This window comes from Bos indicus, chromosome 7, assembly GCF_029378745.1.
Source record: "Bos indicus isolate NIAB-ARS_2022 breed Sahiwal x Tharparkar chromosome 7, NIAB-ARS_B.indTharparkar_mat_pri_1.0, whole genome shotgun sequence".
Taxonomy (NCBI): Eukaryota; Metazoa; Chordata; class Mammalia; order Artiodactyla; family Bovidae; genus Bos; species Bos indicus.
Window position 1 is genome coordinate 58,189,777 of NC_091766.1, and position 22,060 is coordinate 58,211,836.

Sequence of the window (22,060 nt, forward strand, 5' to 3'; positions counted from 1 at the left end):
TCCGGCTGGCACCATTAGGTCTGCATCGTACAGAAGAACGATACCAAGAAGATGTATGCGATGAAGTACATGAACAAACAGAAGTGCGTGGAGCGCAATGAAGTGAGGAATGTCTTCAAGGAGCTCCAAATCATGCAGGGACTGGAGCACCCTTTCCTGGTTAATTTGTGGTGAGTGGTTTTCCTGGACATTTAATGGGACAGTCCTGCCTTCACCCCAACCCTGTTACATAAACACACCCTGATTTCTACATGTGCATTTGCAAAACCCTCATTAGGATCTTCGTGGGATTTTCATTCACCTTGGTTTGTCTTTTCTAAAGAAACAAAATTGTTATAAATACTGTTCAGTTGCTGTATATCCCCTTGTCCTTGAGGTCAGTATTCTTTTAAAGCAGGGGTCCACAACCCCTGGTTAGGAACAGGGCCACACAGCAGGAGGTGAGTGAGCTTCACCTGTGTTTATAGCCACTCCGCATTGCTGGGAGCTCCTCCTCCTGACAGATCAGCAGCGGCATTAGATTCTCATAGGAGCATGAACCAAACTATGCTTGAATCTTCCCCAAACCATTTCCCCCCATCCCCATCTGTGGAAAAATTGTCTTCTACTAAACCAGTTCCTAGGCTTCCTTGCTGGCTCAATGGTAAAGAATCTGCCTGCAGTGCAGGTAACCTGGGTTCGATCCCTGGGTCAGGAAGATTCCCCTGGAAGAGGGCATGGCAATCCACTCCAGTATTCTTGCCTGGAGAATCCCATGAACAGAGGAGCCTGGCGGGCTACGGTCCATAGAGCTGCAAAGAGTCAGAAGTGACTAAGCAACCCCAAACTGGTCCCTGGTGCCAAACAGACTGGGGACTGCTGTTGAAAGCACTGTCATTTAATAGGCTGACAAGGAATGAGTTCAGATGTTTTCTCACTCATTACATCTTTTTCCCCATAATTGTGGGGCAGGGACTCTGAGTGTGAAGTATGGCATCGCTGGTGGACATGAAGTTGATTGTTAGGATTTGTACAAAGCGCCTTCTCCTTAAAGTGATGGGCAAGCAACCTGATTTCCTTGCAGCATACTTCTTAAGAAGCCATATACACACCGATGAATTGGAAAAAGATGGGTGCTGTCTTTCTCCTCAAACCAGCTTTAACACAACTGGAGCTAATTTATGTCAGTAGCTAGACATTACATGACTGATCTGCTCTCAAAGCCATTATCATAATCCAAGGCTTAGAAAATGGCAGAGAGGCTTGCATTATCTATTACTTCGAGGTCTTTATGTGGCTGGCTCATTTTCCTCTATATTTTAATGCATCCATTATATTAAGAGCCAGTTCTTCAGTATGACTGTTATTTAAATATGCATACCAAGCAGTTCTTACTTACTAGTGAAGGAAAAAAAAACTCCCCCCCCTTTTTAGTTAGAAAATACTAATGGAAAAATCATTAAAATGTCACTGTGTGTTTAGGGAGATTCTCCGGAGGAATCAGTGCATAAAAGCCTGTCTCCATCTTTGATTAATACAGCTCACTTCATACACAATTTGCTGAAAGCCTCTGTGCTGCAGTTGAAAAGAAGATGGTTGTATGTGACTTGGAAATAGGTCTATTAGGGTTTATGCACTTCTCAGACATAGGGAAGTTAATTTTAAATACAGCTTCAGTGTATTTAATCAGTAATTTAGACTGGCCTATTCACAATGCTGCCATGTAAAGAGTTCAATGGATGCAGCTCTTTCTTTCCCATCCTTAACAATCATCAAATTGCCTTTTTCCTCTCTCTTCACAATGATGAGCCTCCCTTTGTTCAGAGTCACACTGTCCTTTTTCAAAAGTTCAAGCAGCTAATTTTCTTCTTTTAAGAGCAGGAACCCTTCATAAGGACACACTTAGCATTTTACTCTCTCATGCTTGTCTCTCATCGCCGAGTAGGCCAAGTTGATTTCACTCAGTTCCCCTCTTTTTAAATAACATGAGTGTTATAAGACTTGAAGCTGGCCAAAGGTTATAGATTTTGCTTTGCTTACTTGGTGTCATTCTAGACGACATTCTCTTCTCCGTGAATGTGATAACAGGACATACATTCTACTCTGCCCTTCTTCTCACCCTGACACTGAATCCTGCGTTAGAACCTGGGGCACCACTAACACTGATAGAAGAGAGGCGAGACTCCTTATCCCATGATTCTAGTGCCACATTCAGTACTGGAAACTGGGAGGGGCATTCCTAAACAGAGAGCGGCCCTTTTGTCCTTCAAACCTTGAGATAAGTCTTCAGAAAGCATCTTTATTCCTTCTAATAAATGCCTTAATCAGTATAGCATAGTGAATATAAGTGCCTCTTTGCACAACTCTTAAGTACGTTGTAATATTTCAGGAGGTGTGGTTATGAGTAACTTACTTCAAAATTCTTAAGTCCCATTGTTAGAATGGGTTAATGTGTGCAATTTGGTTGTTTCTGTGAATGAAGTGTGGTCAAGAGCTATGCCCACTGCCCAGAACATAGTATGTTACAAATGGTAGTTCTTACTTTCCTTGCTCCATTAAGTTATAGCATTCTGAACGTGCCCATCACCAACAGCCAGCGTGGACCCCAAAAGACAACTTTGAAGGGTACTTGGCCCCACAGCATCAGGGCAGGTTGTCTGTATGGTGGCACTCACATGCCAACTCATTCCCTATAAAAGCTTATGCTTTTTTTTTCCCCACATTTATTTTGTGAATCAAAGAAAAAAATATCTCCAGTGTGTTATATACAATTTAATCAAGATTTTTATGTCCTGGTTTAACTAGACTGAGCTTTACATCCCCAAAACTTCAGGAGCTGGTTTTCTTAAGAAGCATCATATGATAAAATTACAGCAATATTTTCTTTAAAAAACTCCTCTATACCCATTTATGTAGTCTGTTTTGCTGATATGCTCTGTAGGCCTGTCAATACTACTTATAATAATCTTCTCATGGATGCTCAAAATGTCCTTGTCCTCTGGGGATGTTCAGAAAATTCTGGTTTTCGGGATGAAAGAAAACACAAGGAGGCTTTACACTAATGTTAAGAAGTTGGCTTATGAATATACTTATATAAACATATACACATATTACCTTTGAAAATGTTTCCGCTCATGGCAACTTGAAAAACAGAAGAACACATTGAAAAATGAAAACTCTCCAATAATCCTATCACCTTGAAACGACCACTCCTAACAGTGTGCACTTTCCAGTAAAATGTCTGTATTTGATGATGCATGGGTCCCATTCATTCCTTCTTTCATGTATAGATTTTCTGAGCACCACAATTCATAATTAGGGTTGCCAGACACAATCCAGGATGCACAATTAGATTTGAATTTCTGATAAATAACCAGTACCTTTTGGTATATGTCCCAAGTATCATACAGGACATTTTTAACTGAAATAGAAATTCAGATAATGAGTAAGTTTTTAAATGGGTATCTTGCATTTGCTCACTCCGGGGACCCTCATTGTAACACATATCCATACTGTGGAGATGCAGTGGTGAGCACAAGCAGAGAGACTCGCTCACCCACACATTACCAATAACTATGAGAGGCTGCTATTAATCAGGAGGCAATGAATATATCAACTGTGAGAAGTGCATGGGCGGTCTGCGTGCACATATGGGTTTCAGGGGAGGAAGGTCACTAACCCGGGAGCAGCAGTGTTAAGAGTGGAAGAACCTGATGAATTAAAATCCAACCTCCCCAGCCTCCAAAGAGTTGGCCCCACCCAGAACACGGTCATCAGATAAAGGTTATGTTAGAAAGTGAAGGCTGCCATTCAGGGCTGGTATCCAAGAAAAGCAAATACATTCTTCCCTTGAGCCCCTCCCCAGGGGCCTCTAACAAAGCCCTGGCAACCCATACCCGAGAACCAATCGCCCCAGACCTGCCCAGCACAGCAGATCCCCAGGTGGCTTTTGTTAATTGGAATTAAGCCTGCAGCTGCACACAGCTGCTCCCTCTGCTCTCCTAGCCTGGCTCTCCTGTTCCTGTGAACTCCCAAGGGTCCGCATGTGGTTTCAGGAAATGAGGAGAGGAGATTGTCTGTATTAAGTGAAAAGGACCATTTGTCCTGGGAGTGCGAAAAGGGAGCCCTGGGAGATGGCTCAACACAGCCGCATGAATGGGTTCCCTGGAACCAGACTCCATCCTGTGTGACTCAGAGCCCTGGCACCCGTCACAGATCAGAGACCCTGAGAACGCAGAGTGGCCTTCAGAGTCCTGGCATCAACATAATAGCTCCTATTACTTTGGGTTTTACAGATATGATGTTATGTATTCATCCCAGCAACCTATGTGGATAAATATTATTTTTCCCATTTTACACCCAGAGAAACGGAGGCTGAGAGAGGTTAAGCCATTCCCCAGAGTCTCACAGCCAGGACTCAAACCCAGGAATCCGGACTTCAAAGCCCCTGCTCTTCCTGCTGAACTCTCCCCTCCCTTACAGACATCTTGGGAGACTCTCTTACAAAATATGTAAGGAAATTCGATTGATTTTGTCGCTCATTCTCCACACCCCACAAGAACACAAACTCCATAAGGCAGGTCTGTCCACTGTTCACTCTCCTGCTCCTTACAGTAATGGTGGCCACCTCACAGGAAGGGCTAATAAATCTCTGTTGCATCAGCAAATGAATGAACGGCCAAAGTGAATTAGCGGCGAGACTAGGCTTCTGCCTCCTGTGTTTCCTCGCTCTTTTCCCATCACACCTCTGCCACCTCTCCCGCCCTCACTAACAGCCCCATATTGTCGTGCCTGTTCCAGGTTCTTTGTTGGCCCTGAGGTCAGAGGGACCGGAGTTTGAATCCGTCTCACCACTTGCTAACTATGTAAATGAAGCAATTTACATTTTGTGTTTTGCTTGGTTTCTTCATCTATAATCGGGAATGACAGCAATCTCCATAGCAGAAGGTACTGCTTATGAATAAGAACATGTATATAAAGCATCTCAGACACAGTAAATGTTTAACAACAGCTTTAAACAAACAACTCTGAGGCCCCTCCCAGAAATGAAATGACTCCCTTCCCCCATGGCCAGAAATGATTCTAAAATTTCTCAGGTGGACAAATGTGCCTGAACATGAGCTGGCTTGGGCATTACAAAGTCTTTTGTTCTAAAAACTTAACTCAGTTTCTTTGACTATAAAATAAATGTTTTGGTATAAAATACAGAAAGTTCTAATGAAAATAATAAATACCCATATGTCATCTCTCAGAAGTAATTGTAATAGTTATCTTTATAACTATAATTATATTTCAGTTTAGTTGCTCAGTCGTGTCCGACTCTTTGCGACCCCATGAATTGCAGCACGCCAGGCCTCCCTGTTTATCACCAACTCCCGGAGTTCACTCAGACTCACGTCCATCGAGTCAGTGAGTTATGCTTTAACAAATTACCACACAAAAACAACAACAAATTACCACAAACTTAGTGGTTTAAAACAACATGAATCAAAGAATTTGAGGTTAAAGCTATTTTCATAGTATAATGAAACATTATTTTTCTTTTGCCCTGCACAGTTATTTGCAGTGAAAGTTCACAAACAGACAAAACTAATCAGAACAACAATTACCTATGGAATGTAGAGATTAACTAGAAGGTAGTATTAACTAGATTACTAGATTAACTAGAAGTAGTAGAAAAGTGAGTGAGTGAGAGGTTCTATTATCTTTACTGTGGTGTTGCTCATATGAGAATATATATTTGTCAAAGTTCATTATATTTTACACTTAATATTTGTGCATTCACTATAAATGAATTTTCCCTCATTAAAAGAATATAAATTTTTATATTTCATAAATACAAAAATATAAATTTAAAAGAATATAAATTAAAAAACACACAAATGTATTATCTTACAATTTTGGAGGTTAGAAGTGCAAACTCAGTGTTAACTGAGCTAAAATCCAAGCTGTCGGCCTCCTTCTGGAGGCCCTATCAGAAAATTTGTTTTCCTTACTTTTCCAGCATCCTGAAGCTTCCTGTGAGCCTTGGTTCATGGCCGCTGTTTCCATCTTCAACCCTCTGACTTTCTGCCTTCCTCTTCCATCTTCTAAGGATGCTTGTGATTACACTGGGCCCACCTGGTGGTGATGGTTCTCTCCTGATCTAGCTCTCTAGCCAGGCTCCTCTAAGCCCTTTTCTCAGCTAGGCCTCAACCTTGCCCTCTAAAAACTTCAACTAAACACTGGCATTGTTTCTAACAGCTCAAAGCCTCATCCTAGAATGACCCCAGGCCCCTAAAATGCTTTGCTGAGAAAACTCAAGTATGCCGTGAAAACTTACTCTTTGTTCCCCCACCAACCCCTCAAGTTAGTGCTCCTTCTCTCAGCCTCTGCGGGAAGGGAGGAGCCCAACTTCCCTATGTAGCATCATTTAACAAACCAGATGCGTTTCACATGGACCAACTCCACCTTCCCAGTTTTTGTAGGTTTTCACCTTTCTGACTCTTTTGAGCCCCAGCTCACGATCCTCCCTGTTCCCTCTTAAACAAATCAAAGTTGAGTTCAGTTCACACTGGACTCTTTTCCTATTGCAATACTATATAACTGACTAAAATATCTCCTTATTACTTTAACCACTGTCAGCTTTGTTAACTTAGGAAGAGAGATGATTAAATTAAGGGCCCTGTAAAGGGGAGATAATCCTGAATTATCCAGTGTTGTCATAGGAAGAAATTTTCCTTAGATTTGGCCCTGATGAACTCGGGTAGGTGTGGAAGAATGGAGTAGTTCCTGAAGATGAACTTAGCAAAAAACAGTGTTATTGTGTGGCCAACACATAATAATTGTTCCATATAGTTGTTGGCTGACTAATGGCCGAGAAACTAGGTCTTTATAATGCAAACATTCACTCATTCATTTACTCCTCAGTATTAAAAAGGAGTCCTTAGTTACAATCAACACACGGAGATATTAGAAAATCTAAGTTCAAGAGAGATTCATTGGAAGGATATGGGGTAGCTTACATAGTTATCAGAAGTAAAGCTTGAAGAAGTAGGTCTCAGGAGGGTGAGGGACAGAGGCAGCTCTGGGACTCTAGATGGCAGGAACTAACGGACAGGCTGTCTCAGCTGGGATGAGTCAGCTGTAGCCAATTTTTTAACCTTGCGTCACCTACTCAAGGTTCAGAATCCTGGGAGGGAATCCAACTGGCCTTGCTCAGAAAACGTGCCTACCTCTTGGCAAGAAGAAAGAGTGAAATAAATAATGACTCCTAGACTGTCCGCCTGAGCACTTGATAAATAATAATGTCATTCACTGAAGAGGGAGATCTGAGGAGGAACAGGTTCATTGTCAAAATAAAGAACTCTCTCTTCCCTGTGTTAGTTTTGAGCTGCATCTTAGGTACCCAGATAGAGCTGTTGAATAGATGATGAGTCTGAAGCTCAGAAAAGAAATCCAGACTCCAAGGAAAAGTCCCACAAAATACTAACATGGGAATCATTGGCTTATAGGTGCTACTTACACCAGGGATTTGAAGAAAGCACCACTGGAGAGTAATTAGATAGAAGAAAAGGGCTGAGGATTCAAGACCTAGATCATTTAATAGTTCTGATAGAGGAGAAAGACTCAGGGAACTAGAAAAGAAGCAATTGCCAAAAACCTAGCCAACAAGTGAGGAATAAATCAGCAGACTGTGGCAATCCAGAGTCAAGGACACTAAGTACTTCAGAAAAGAAGGTGTATAAACCATTTCAAGTGCTGCAGAGAAGTCAGGAATGAGGAAACAATTGCCCACTGACTTGGGAAGATATGCATAGTGTGACCTTGATAAGAGCCAACGTCAAAAGTTTAGACAAAAGACTGAAGGGAGTAACTTGATGAGAACATGGGACTGTGTAATTTTCTTTTTGGAGGGTGGAGTACAAATTGGTTTTGTTGTGTTTTGAGATTAACCCATGTTGTCAGAAGTAGCAAGTATGTTGTCATTTCTCTATTATAGTCCATTGTGTGAATATACCATGATTTATCTGTACATCTTAAAAATTTTTTTATTATGCAAAACAATGTTTAAAAATTGAAGTGTAGTTGATTCAGTGTGTTAATTTCAGGTGTACATCACAGTGATTCCTGTGTATATGTGTTATTACAAATTATTGAGTATAGTTCCCTATGTTATACAGTAGGTCCTTGCTGTTTATCTATTTTATATATAGTATATAGTAGTGTTTATCTATTTTATTGTTGATGGATGTTTGGGTTGTTTCCAGTTTGAAACTTTTACAAATAGTTCTGCTATTAGCATGCTTGTTTGTATCTTTTGGTAAACAAAAGTACTCATATTGGGGGGCATAGACCTAGAAATCAAATCACTGGATCCTAAGATTTATGTATGTTTACCTGGCAGATTTCCAAAGAAGTACCAATTTATATTCACATCAGCAAGATGTAAGAATTCAAGTTGGTTTTAGATTGAATTTTCCTAGTGACCTAGAGTTTGGGCACATTTTTATATGCTTACTGGCCATTGGGAACCCCATTTTTTTAAGTGCTTGAGTTTTTTCTCCATCTTTCTATGGTTTTTTGCCTCTTTTTCTCATTGATCTATAGAAGTTATTTATATATTCTGTGGTTGGCAGTTTAGGTGCTAAGTCGTGTCCAGCTCTTTGAGACCCCAGAACTGTAGCTCACCAAACTCCTCTGTACATGGAATTTCCCAGACAAGAATACTGGAGTGGGTTGCCATTTCCTGCTCCAGGGCATCTTCCCAACTCTGGGATCCACCCATGTCTCCTGTGATGCAGGCAATTCTTTTATCGCTGAGCCACCAGGGTTGGACATATTCTGTAAGTAAGTCTTATTGAGGATGTAAATTATTTGCCCAATCTGTGACTTATCTTTTCATTCCATAATGATGTTTTTGTAAATAAACATTAAAACTTGAATTTAAATATGGTATGATTTATCAGTCTTTTCCTTTATAGGCAGTGCTTTCTGTATCATATTTAGGAAATCTTTGCCCATACCAATGTGAAAATATCTCGTTTCCTGCATCATAGTGACACATTTGTTATTAGTCAAGTCATCACATATGTGTGGGTTTCTAGGCTTTGTTTTATTGATCTGTTTGTGTACCTTGACATATTATTCACACCACTCTAAGTACTATAGCTTCAGACTGGTAAAAGAATTCAGTAACATAATTCTTATTCTTGATTAACTTGATTATGGTTGGCCCTTTCCAATTCTATGTTGGCTTTTCAATTTGTATTTTAAAGCTGCTGGTATTTATATTGGGTTACATTGAATTTGTGGATTAGTTCAGGGAGAATGAACATATATTTAAACTATTAAACCTTCCAGTTTATCAAATACACACAGACATATATCTATAATTAAGATAACCCTTAATTTCTATTTTTAGTTTCAGTTTTTAGTGTAGAGTTCTAGCATACTTGTCTTTAAATTTATTTCTAGGTATTTGATGTCTTTTGTGTGCGTGCTCAGTCACTCGGTCATGTCCGACTCGGTGACTCCAGGGATTGCAGCCAGCCAGGCTCCGTTATCCATGGAATCTTCCAGGCAAGAATACTAGAGCGGTTGCTATTTCCTACTTCAGGGATTTAATGTTTTTTACATGACTACAAACAGTAATTATCAAAATTAAATTTTCTTGTTGTTTGTTGCTTGTTTACCAAAATACAATTGACTTTCAATATTGACTTTGTGTCCAGTGACCTTGTTAAATTCTCTTATTCATTCTACCAGTAGGCCTATTGATTCTTTTGGATTTTCAAAGTTTATAATCATGTCATTAACTAACAATGACAGTTTTAGTTCTTCCTTTCCAACCTTCTTACCTTTTACTTTCTTGCCCATTGCATTTGTATTGAGAAAAATGCAGAGTATAGTGTACATCCTTATGTGTTTGTCCTGATTTCACAGGGAAGGTTTTCAGGATTTCAAGATTTCATATGATAACCGTGGATTTGTAGATATCCATTATCACAATGGGCTTCCCTTGTGGCTCAGTGGTGAAGAATCCACCTGCAATGTGGGAGACCTGGGTTCGATCCCTGGGTTGGGAAGATCTCCTGGAGAAGGGAAAGGCTACTCATTCCAGTATTCTGGTCTAGGGAATTCCATGGACTGTATAGTCCATGAGGTCACACTTCACTTTCTTTCTTTCATTATCACAATAAAGTTTGCTTCCAGTCCTAATTTGCTATGTTTTTTTTTTTTTATCATGAATGAGTATTAAATTTTGTCAAATGTGTTTTTGTTTTATCAAGATCATTTCTATCATGTGGCAAAGTAAATTAATTAATCTTCAAATCTTAAAATAACCTTGATCCTAAAATAAACCCTAGTAGGTCATGTCCTATTAAAATGAACTTTAGTTGTTCATGTCCTATTACAGTAAACCCTGGTTGGTCATGTTCTATTGTCCCTTTGTATATATCACTAGACACCAGTACACATTTTAAAATATCTATTTATGTTTATTTTTATATATCAACATTTCTTTTATTATGTATAGTATGTTTTTTTTAATGTGCATAAACAAGTTTAAATGCAGAATATGAGCCAATCTAGAGAAAGGACCTGGTAACATAGGATAGAAAGGGGAAGATAGCCAAAGCGAGCTGTGGAAGGTAAAGAGATAGATGTGGTTCAGGGAACAGGTAAGTGCACTGGCCTTAGGGAGAAACCAGGGCTCTTCTTTCCTCGCACAAGAACAGTGAAAAGCAGTATGTAACTAGGTATTTCTAATGTGGTGGGTTTGTTGTTGGGCAGATGAATTATTTCTCATGCCACTGCTTCTGTGACATATGAGTTATCAATTGAGAATGAAGAATGGGCCCAAGATAGGATTTGAGGAGAAAAGCTGCTAAGTGACTGAAAGTGTGAAATTAATAGAGAATTGCTGCTGCTGCTGCTAAGTCGCTTCAGTCGTGTCAGACTCTGTGCGACCCCATGGACTGCAGCCTACCAGGCTTCTTCATCCATGGGATTCTCCAGGCAAGAACACTGGAGTGGGTTGCCATTTCCTTCTCCTAATAGAGAATTAGGACTTTCTAAATATCTATTTCAGACTTGTGGTTATAAATGTACAGTGAATCCAATCAGCACTGTTTGTTTTTCTCCTTAGAGTTCGCTTAATGGATATTTGTTGGTTTTTTGCTGCTGTTTTAAAACAAATAGGTGTGTTTAAGTTTAGTTGGGAAAGGTATCCTCACTATGACAGTATTTAATGAATTGAAAAATGTATTTTGAGGAGGTAGACTCAATAAATAGACTCTTGGAGGAAACTTGAGGAAATCATACATACATGAAACCTAAGACAGTTCATATCTTTTTGCTTTTTATACTTTTCATACAACCTAGACAGCACATTAAAAAGCAGAGACATAACTTTGTCAACAAAGGTCTGTCTAGTCAAAGCTATGGTTTTTCCAGTAGTCATGTATGAATGTGAGAGTTGGACTATAAAGAAAGCTGAGCACTGAAGAATTGATGCTTTTGAACTGTAGTGTTGGAGAAGACTCTTGAGAGTCCCTTGGACTGCAAGGAGATTAAACCAGTCAATCCTAAAGGAAATCAACTGAATATTCATTGGAAGAACTGATGCTGAAGCTGAAACTGCAATACTTTGGCCACCTGATGAGAAGAACTAACTTGTTGGAAAAGACCCTGATGCTAGGAAAGATTGAAGGCAGGAGGAGAAGGGGACAATAGAGAATGAGATAAATGGATGGCATCACTGACTCCATGGACATGAATTTGAGAAAGCTCCAGGAGTTGGTGATAGACAGGGAAGCCTGGTGTGCTACAGTCCATGGGGTCACAAAGAGTCAGACACAACTGAGCAACTGAACTGAAGACAGTTCATATTTTTGAGAGTTTATTTTTGAGGTGTTATGCTGAAATATTACATGTATGATCTCATGTATTTTCAAATACTAGTTCCTATACATTAAAAATAGTATTTGTCCTCTTATAAAGATGAGTAAATTGAAGATGAGAGGTTTGATTCCTTGCCAAACTACAAAACCTGAAAGTCATGCCAAGTCTAGATTCTAAATCCCACTCCCAAATTCTTTAAGACAGTGTTAACCTATATTTTATTTTAATGTTACTTATACATATATCATTACTTTCAAAACTCTAGAATTGAAGTTTAACAAATTGCACAAAACTACAAAATCAATTAAAAAAATTTTCAAGAGTCTTTTAACATGATGAGTTATAATGTGTTAGTGAAACCAAATCACCATTTGTAACTTGATATATTCCAGTTTGACATTAAAAAAAGAAGGAAAAAAAAACAATATGCCTGCTCCTGCTTCCCTGATAGAGTTCCAAATGCTGGACATCAGAACTGGAGATGGATGGAAAGCCTCATGAGATCAAAACATTTCTGAATGTTGGTCTAGTTTGACTGTAAACACTAGTCAGGTGAAGGGAAATGGGACGCATTAAAAACGGGAAGGGCATGGAGGACAAAGTAAGGATTCTGTATTTAGTAGCAGGGCTGGGTTGTCCTCTCCTGGCCCTGGAATTTTGAGACAGGGACAGCTAGGTCAGTAAGGACATAAATTGCTATTCTGGCCAAAGAGGCAAAGGAATAGACAATAGCAGGTGCCGGATGAACCTTTTCTCTCTCCACTTCATCCACTGGAGAAATCAATCAAAATACATGACTCAGCATATCCTGGAACCCTCTCAGCCCTGTCAGGGCCTGTCCAGCCACTTTTTGAATCACAGGTGGTAATTGGTGACCCATCAGTGACCTGAATTCATCCCACTTAGAGTGTCTGTCTGCAGGCAGTCTACAATTCTCCCGAAGCACAAAAAGTGGTAACTTCTGATATATTTTCTCCAGACCCCTGAAAAATTCTATGGGTAAGAATATAATTTAATGGTTCCTCATTATCATCTGAGCATGGGTCTTGGCTTTTACTTTTACATGGCAGGGGCAGTGAGATGTTGTTTTTCCCCTTTGCTTGTTTACTGGCTAGAGTAATCTCTGAGGTACTATCTCAGGAGATTATGTAGAAGATAATAATAGTCATATTTTCCCCAGAGAAACTTTATAAATAACATCTCCAAAGCCTGTCCAGATAAGCTGATGGATCACAGAATAGCATTTAAAGCTCTGTCCAGAGAGAGGGCAGAGCTGGAGGAAAATCAGCTACTATATCACAATGTCAGGAAAATATCTGCAGTGTCTTAGGTGTGGTGTTTAAAATTCATCCACAATCTCTGTCATTGTGTAAATTATGGATTTTGGTTCATTTTCTCGGAGGCTATAGTTTATGGTTTGAATCAGGCAAGTAAGTATGTGTATTACTATCTCTGAGGTTTTTATGAGGCCCTGCAATCAAAGTCAGGTCCTTCTGTTAGTTTCTAGCACAATATCCTACACTTTTCCTTCACAGCCCTTATCATGTTTTATAACTAGATATTTGTGCAAATATTTGTTGTGTAGATGATCAGATTTAAGAAGAAGGAAACCAGGATCCTTGATTTACTCTTTTAGCCTCAGCACCTTGTATAATAAACATATAATAATTAGGTGTAAAATGGTCATTAAATAAACAGGTGTTCATCATGTACCAAGATATTTGGATGCTGAGGTTGCTGATGGATAGAATGAGGAAGCATATATTCCTCAAAGTGTTCAAATGAGGAACTCAGGTCAAAAAAAAAAAAAAAACAATGGTTACAATACAATACAAAGCATCTTTAGCTAGGTTTCTGGAGTGTTCTATAACAGAGAAATGACTGGTGCTCTGAAAGTACAAAGAGAATTAACATCTTATTTATATTTGGTGAGAAGAGGTTAGAAAAGACTAAAGTAGAGGATAAATGAAATCTGAGTCTTTATGTCTCCTGTGCTATGCTGTGCTTAGTCACTCAGTCATGTCTGACTCTTTGCAACCCTATGGACTGTAGCCCGCCAGGCTTCTCTATCCATGGGGATTCTCTAGGCAATAATATTGGAGTTGGTTGCTATGCCCTCCTCCAGGGGATCTTCCCAACCCAGGGATCGAACCCAGGTCTCCCACATTGCAGGTGGATTCTTTACCATCTGAGCCACTGGGGAGTGAAGCTATGTCTCCTGAGATGTACATAAAAGTTTCCTCTGGTGAAAAAAGAAGTTTTAATGAACATTTATCATAACTATTACATGGTAGTCTTCACATTTATTCTATGCACTTCCAAAAAGATCTATGTAAATTCTAAGTTTTCCATGTTTATGAATTTTAGATATACGTTATTTTTTTCTAATTTTTGGCCATACCCTGCAGCATATGGAACCATAGTTCCCCAATAGGGATTGAATACATGCACCCTGCATTGGGAGGCAGAGTCTTAACCACTGGACCACCAGGAAGTCCCTGCTGCTGCTGCTGCTAAGTCGCTTCAGTCGTGTCCGACTCTATGAGACCCCATAAGTGGCAGCCCACCAGGCTCCTCTGTCCCTGGAATTCTCCAGGCAAGAATACTGGAGTGGGTTCCATTTCCTTCTCCAATGCATGAAGGTGAAAATTGAAAGTGAAAGTGAAGTCTGTCCTACTCCTAGCGACCCCATGGACTGCAGCCTACCAGGCTCCTCTGTCCATGGGATTTGCCAGGCAAGAGTACTGGAGTGGGTTGCCATTGCCTTCTCCAAGGAAGTCCCTAGATATGTGCATTTTGAACCTGGATATACTGTACATAGTCAATAAAGCAGAAACAGATGTTTTCCTGGAACTCTCTTGCTTTTTCAATGATCCAGCAGCTGTTGGCAATTTGATCTCTGGTTCCTCTGCCATTTCTAAAATAAGCTTGAACATCTGGAAGTTCACGGTTCATGTATTGCTGAAGCCTGGCTTGGAGAATTTTGAGCATTACTTTACTAGCATGTGAGATGAGTGCAATTGTGCAGTAGTTTGAGCATTCTTTGGCATTGCCTTTCTTTGGGATTGGAATGAAAACTGACCTTTTCCAGTCCTGTGGCCACTGCTGAGTTTCCCAAACTTGCTGGCATATTGAGTGCAGTACTTTCACAGCATCATCTTTCAGAATTTGAAATAGCTCAACTGGAATTCCATCACCTCCACTAGCTTTGTTCATAGTGATGCTTTCTAAGGCCCACTTGACTTCACATTCCAGGATGTCTGGCTCTAGGTGAGTGATCACACCATCATGATTATCTGGGTCAAGAAGATATTTTTTGTACAGATCTGTGTATTCTTGCCACCTCTTCTTAATATCTTCTGCTTCTGTTAGGTCTGTACCATTTCTGTCCTTTCTCGAGCCCATTTTTGCATGAAATGTTTCCTTGGTATCTCTAATTTTCTTGAAGAGATCTCTAGTCTTTCCCATTCTGTTTTCCTCTATTTCTTTGCATTGATCACTGAGAAAGGCTTTCTTATCTTTCCTTGCTGTTTTTTGGAACTCTGCATTCAGATGCTTATATCTCCTTTTCTCCTTTGCTTTTCACTTCTCTTCTTTTCACAGCTATTTGTAAGGCCTCCTCAGAGAGCCATTTTGCTTTTTTGCATTTCTGTTCTATGGGGATGGTCCTGGTCTCTGTTTCCTGTACAATGTCACAAACCTCCTCTTGATAAACCTATATGCAGGTCAGGAAGCAACAGTTAGAACTGGACATGGAACAACAGACTGGTTCCAAATAGGAGAAGGAGTCCTTTAAGGCTGTATATTGTCACCCTGCTTATTTAACTTACATGCAGAGTACATCATGAGAAACGCTGGGCTGGAAGAAGCACAAGCTGGAATCAAGATTGCCAGGAGAAATATCAATAACCTCAGATATGCAGATGACACCACCCTTATGGCAGAAAGTGAAGAGGAACTAAAAAACCTCTTGATGAAAGTGAAAGAGGAGAGTGAGAAAGTTGGCTTAAAGCTCAACATTCGGAAGACTAAGATCATGGCATCTGGTTCCATCACTTCATGGGAAATAGATGGGGAAACAGTGAAAACAGTGTCAGACTTTATGTTTTGGGGCTCCAAAATCACTGCAGATGGTGATTGCAGCCATGAAATTAAAAGACGCTTACTCCTTGGAAGGAAAGTTATGACCAACCTAGATAGCATATTCAAAAGCAGAGATATTACTTTGTCAACAAAGGTCCATCTAGTCAAGTCTATGGTTTTTCCAGTGGTCATGTATGGATGTGAGAGTTGGACTGTGAAGAAAGCTGAGCACCGAAGAATTGATGCTTTTGAACTGTGGTGTTGGAGAAGACTCTTGAGAGTCCCTTGGACTGCAAGGAGATCCAACCAGTCCATCCTAAAGGATCAGTCCTGGGTGTTCATTGGAAGGAATGATGCTGAGGCTGAAACTCCAATACTTTGGCCACCTCATGCAAAGAGCGGACTCATTGGAAAAGACCCTGTTGCTGGGAGGGATTTGGGACAGGAGGAGAAGGGGACAACAGAGGATGAGATGGCTGGATGGCATCACTGACTTGATGCACATGGGTTTGGGTAGACTTTGGTAGTTGGTCATGGATAGGGAGGCCTGGCATGCTGTGATTCATGGGGTCGCAAAGAGTCAGACACGACTGAGCAACTGAACTGAACCGATACTGTACATATAAGATACACAAGAGTGGATGAGGTCATCTATGTGTTTTTGATGAAGGCATTTAAGGTGTTTTTTACTTGGAGAATATTGTAAGGCTACTTATGAGACAGAGAAAAAGCATTTTATAAATTTCAAATCTTCTTAACTCTACTGCTGGGTTTTCCTGAAGAGGAAAACTGGACAACATATTCTAGAAAGGGAATGTGGGGAATAGGTACTCTCAGAAATTCTTTGTGGGAATTAAAAATTATACACCCTTTATAGATATAAATTTGGCAATTCAGAGTCTAAAATTACATATTCCTTTACCCTTTGTTTTAATATGCTTTATCTTAGTAAACCCACTTCTAGAAATCTACCCCAAAGTTGTTCTGGCCAAAATACAAAAGGCAAGATGCAAAAAGTTTTTCACTATTTTATCAGTAATAGCAAAAGGCTGGAAACAACCCGAATGTCCTTCAGTAGGAAACAGGTTGAATAAACAAGTAACATCCATAAAATTCGGCACTACACAGCTGAGAAAGGGAATGAGAAGTATCTCTATATACTATTAAGGTCTTTGGCTAGAATATACCTTTAAGTGGAAAAAGCGGTGTGACCTCAAAGTGATCTACAGATTCTATCTATATCCCTATCAAAATCTCAGCTAGATTCTTTTGCGGGGGGGAGGGGAAACAGCAAGCTGATCTTAAAACTCATATACAACTTCAAGGGGTCTGAAACTCAAGAAACTCAAAGGAATAGCTAAAACAGTCTCAAAAGAACAAAGTTGGAGGGCTCCCACATGATTTCAAAACTTAATCCAAAGCTGCAGTAATCAAGACAGTGTAGAAGGCGCATAATGATAAACATAAAACTGAGTTGAGAGTCTAAAAACAAGCCCTTCATTTATCAATGAAATTGATAAATTTTTACCCAAGAAAATTCAATGGGTAAACAGTCTTTTCAACAAATGGTGCTGGGACAATGCGATATTCAAATGCAAAGAACCCGTACTTCACACTAACAAAAATGAACTCAAAATAGGTAATAGACCTAAAGAACTAAAACCATAAAAACTATTATTCTAAAAAATTGGAGTAGATCTTTGTTATCTTGGATTAGGCAATAGTTTTTTACATATGACACCAAAAGCACAACTAATAAAAGAAAAATACAGATAAATTGGACACCATCAAAATTTAAAACTTTTGTTGTTCAAAGACATCATCAAGAAAGTTAAAAGTGGGAAAAATATTTGCAAATCATGTATCTGATAAGGGACTTGCATCTAAAATATGTAAAGGATTCTTACAACTCAGTAATAAAAAGAAAGAAAACAGTTGGAAAATGGACAGAAGGTTAGAATAGAATAGATATTTTGACAAAGAAGATATGCACATGAAAAGATGTTCAACATCACTAGGCATTAGGGAGATGCAAATCAAAACCACAATGATATACCACTTCACACTAATTAGAATGGCTACTACTTAAAAATTAGAATGTACAAAGTGTTGGCAAGATAAGAAGTAATTAGAACCAGTGTGCGTTGCTGATGGGAATGTAATGTTGAAGTCACTGTGAAAAGGGGTTTGGCAGGTCCTTAAAAAGGGCTTCCTTGCTAGCTCAGATGGTAAAGAATCTGACTGTAATGCAGGAGACAGGAGTTCAATTCCTGGGTCAGGAAGATGCCCTGGAGAAGCGACTGGGTACCCGTTCCAGTATTCTTGCCTTGAGAATCCCATGGACAGAGGAGCCTGGCGGGCTACGGTCCATAGAGTCACAAGGAGTCAGGCACACTGAGCAACTATCACTTTCACTTCTTAAAAAGCTAAACATAGAAGTACCATGCAATCTAGTGGTTCCCATCCTAAGAATATGCTAAAATATTTGAAAGGGACAAGGACTTGTACACCAATATTCATAGCGGCACTTTCCACAGTCTTCAAAAGGTAGAAACAACCCAAATGTTTGTCAACAGATGAATGGAAAATCAAATTGTGGTATATGCATACAGCAGGATATTATTCAGCCTAAAAAGGGATGAAATTCTGATAGATACTGCATGAATAAACCTTGAAAACATTATGCTAAGTGAAATAAGCCTGATACAAAATTTCACTTACGTGAGGTACCTAAAATAGACAAATACATACACGTAGAAACAGAGGTTACCAGGGATTAGGAGAGGGAGAATTGCAATGTATTATTTTAATGGGTAGAATTCTTGTTCAGGGTGAAGAGAAAGTTCTGGAAATAGGTCATGGTGATGATTACACAACATTGTGAATGTATTTAATGTCACTGAATTATACACTTGAAGTGGTTAATATGGTAAATCTTATGCTATATGTATTTTACCACAATCAAAAAATATTTTTAGAAGTTATTAATAGATGAATGGAGGTATTAAAATGGAGAGGTATATTGACTTTTTCTCAATATACCTGGCTTTGCAGACTTGACTTTGACTTCATAAAATACATAAATATTTTATATAACTATAAAACAAAATGAAATTTTAAAAACAATCCCCTCAAATGGAATGCATATTGAAACAAATGAACCCAAGCCTCTATCTGGTTTTGCCGTATAATCACACAGAAATGTACTATTTCAAGTGACTTTCAGTGATTTTTAGTGTAATTATGCTGTAATGACAAAAAAGAATAGCAATTGCTTAAAGTGTTTTCAGTAATGGTATTGTTGAAGGTAATGTTGATATTGCTATTCTGAAAATGTTTTACACATATTATGGGATAAAGCGAACAGCATGGTGGGTAATATGTTAAAACCTTGAGAGATGTCAAAATCTTTGAGAATCAGGATTTTCAGTAAGGAAGAAGGGAGTTACTGCTATAATACTGATGAGATTAAGAGTTGCTATAGTCTTGAATATAAACGGAAAATGTCACTATAAATTTATGGCACATTTACCTTCAATTATTTTTGTGTAAACATATATATATTATGCATGCATGCATGCTAAGTCTCTTCAGTCATGTCCAGCTCTTTGTGAGCCTATGGATGTAGCCCACCAGGCTCCTCTGTCCCTGGGATTCTCCAGGGAAGCATATTGGAGTGGGTTGCCATGCCCTTCTCTAGGGGGACCTTCCCAACCCAGGGATCGAACCCAGGTCTCTTAGGTTTCCTGCATTGGCAAGTAGGTTTTTTTTTTTTTATCACTTGTGCTACCTGAGAAGTGTGTATGTGTGTGTGTGTATATATATATATATATATATATATATATATATATAAACATATGGACGGAGGAGCCTGGTAGGCTGCAGTCCATGGGGTCACTAAGAGTCGGACACGACTGAACGACTTCACTTTCACTTTTCACTTTCATGCATTGGAGAAGGAAATGGCAACCCACTCCAGTGTTCTTGCCTGGAGAATCCCAGGGATGGGGGAGCCTGGTGGGCTGCCGTCTATGGGGTCACACAGAGTCGGACATGACTGAAGCGACTTAGCATAGCATAGCATACTTATATCAAGTATTTATATCTATTCCTAGCTCTGCCCATTGAAAAGACCTAGTAGCAATGACAACCCAATTGCAGCAAACACTTCTGTCATTCAGTCTGGAGGAGTAAATGTACAAGATCACCATGAATACCTTTTCATATCAGAAAGTCTTCTGATAGATTTATAGCTATCAAAACCTATGAGGGTTATTTCAAAATAACACGTGATGCAACTTGGCTATGTTCCAAAGGCCAAAAAACAGATATCAGTAAGAGTGATAAGATAACATCACACCCATGATTTCATTATGATTTAAAAAAACTTACTGATTGCTTTGGGAGGATGCTAAGAAACTAAAAAATCATTTTGAAAAGTGATAAAGACCTCAGCATTTGTTTTACCTTTCCTATATGAACCATACCTTAAGTAACCAAATAACTGATGAAAGCCTACCTCTCTTTATAAAAGTACTCTAGCTAAAATAAAAAGGAGAAATGATAGGACTCGAATATTACTAACTCTAAGGAATCTTTGGATCTAGGCATTCAGGTGATTAGTGATTGATAACACCTTGAGAAGATAGACTTATTAAGTATATACCTCCTAATCAAAGTACACACCTCCACCTGTGGAGTAGTCTTGCCTCGCCCCACCCAGCAACCCTGCCCAGTCAAACCTGAATCTGGCAAACCTTAAGATCTAATAACCAATTTTTGCAAAATACAGAGCTGTGAAACAGAGAAAGACATGCCAGAAATGCGAACAGCAAAAATCAGACTTTGCTACTGTTTCAGGAAAAATGATTTAATTTCTTCAATAAAAAATTACTAGGAATAAAAGAATAGAAGAGTTTGGATAAGAAAGCTTTAGAATAAAAACAGGTTTCAAAGGCACATAAACCAAAGACAAAGTATGGACCTTGTCTGAATCCATTTTAAGGACCCAAATATTCTATAAAAGATCCTTTCTAAAAGCAGACATTTATACAATAATCAGTGATTTGTGAACACTGAGTATTTGACGAAAACTTCTAGATCATTAGTATAGATTAGAAGCTGACAGGTCTGTGTTAGTTCCTTTCCTGATGAGCCAAGATAACATAAATGATTTTTTCTTTTTTTAATTGAAAAATATTTGACATCTAACATTGTGCAATATTAAGTGTACAGCATGTTAGCTTGACACATTTATGTATTGTAATATGGTTGCTGTTGTGATAATCAGCACTTCTGTCATGTCATGTAATGATCTCCTTTTTCAGTGATTGAAATTACTAAGTTCTAATCTCTTAGCAAGTTTATTGATTATAATACAATACTATTTTCTATATTCACTATACTGTGTACTAGATTTCTGGGGCTTATTTACTTCTGGTTGCAAGAAGACAGAATATATCAGGCATATCAAGGTAGAAATATTTTTGTTGAGTTTATTAGGCCTTCTAAATATAAAAATAAAATGGCATAATCTTACTACTTAGATAACTGGTTACCTTATTTTCAAAAAGATTTTATGCATATACCAGCATATGTATGTAAAGTGTTGCTTTTCCTTTTGTGGTTGTGTTTGTATAGCCTTTTTTTTCACTATATACTTGTATATACACTAAGCATCCATGTAATGTATCTTCCCATCACGGTATCTTTTGAAAATCATTTCCTATCAGAATATAGATTTGCCTCATTTTTGAAAAGTTGCTGTATAATCAGTAACATGAATATACTATAATTTATTCATATGCTTCCCTATTAATGGGCATGCAAATTGTTTTTTATTTTATATAATGTCCTGTGTATCCTTACATCTTGGTGTAATTTTTCAAATGTGTCTATGGTGAAATTTTCCAGCAGTGAAATTATAGGGTCAAATACCATGTGTTTTTCAAGAGGTGTTTCCAAATTGTCCTCAAAAGCACTCTTACCAAACTGCCTTCCCCCCGAGCACGTGAAAGTGCCCATTTCTCCACATTCTCACTGTCAGTGGCTCGCATCAAGCCTTGATCAGTCTTCTCACTGTGACACAGGAGGTGTGTAAATTCTCTCCCTC

General features: G+C 38.9%; 1 protein-coding gene across 2 annotated transcripts in view; it reads left to right on the plus strand.

The window, feature by feature from the left end:
* STK32A (serine/threonine kinase 32A) overlaps positions 1 to 22,060 on the plus strand; it is a 133,727-nt gene that overhangs the window by 40,090 nt on the left and 71,577 nt on the right. For both annotated transcript variants that reach the window (XM_070793775.1, XM_070793777.1), the window contains exon 4: positions 19 to 170. In XM_070793775.1, coding sequence (XP_070649876.1) covers positions 19 to 170 — 152 coding nt within the window. The remainder of the gene's footprint in view (positions 1 to 18; positions 171 to 22,060) is intronic.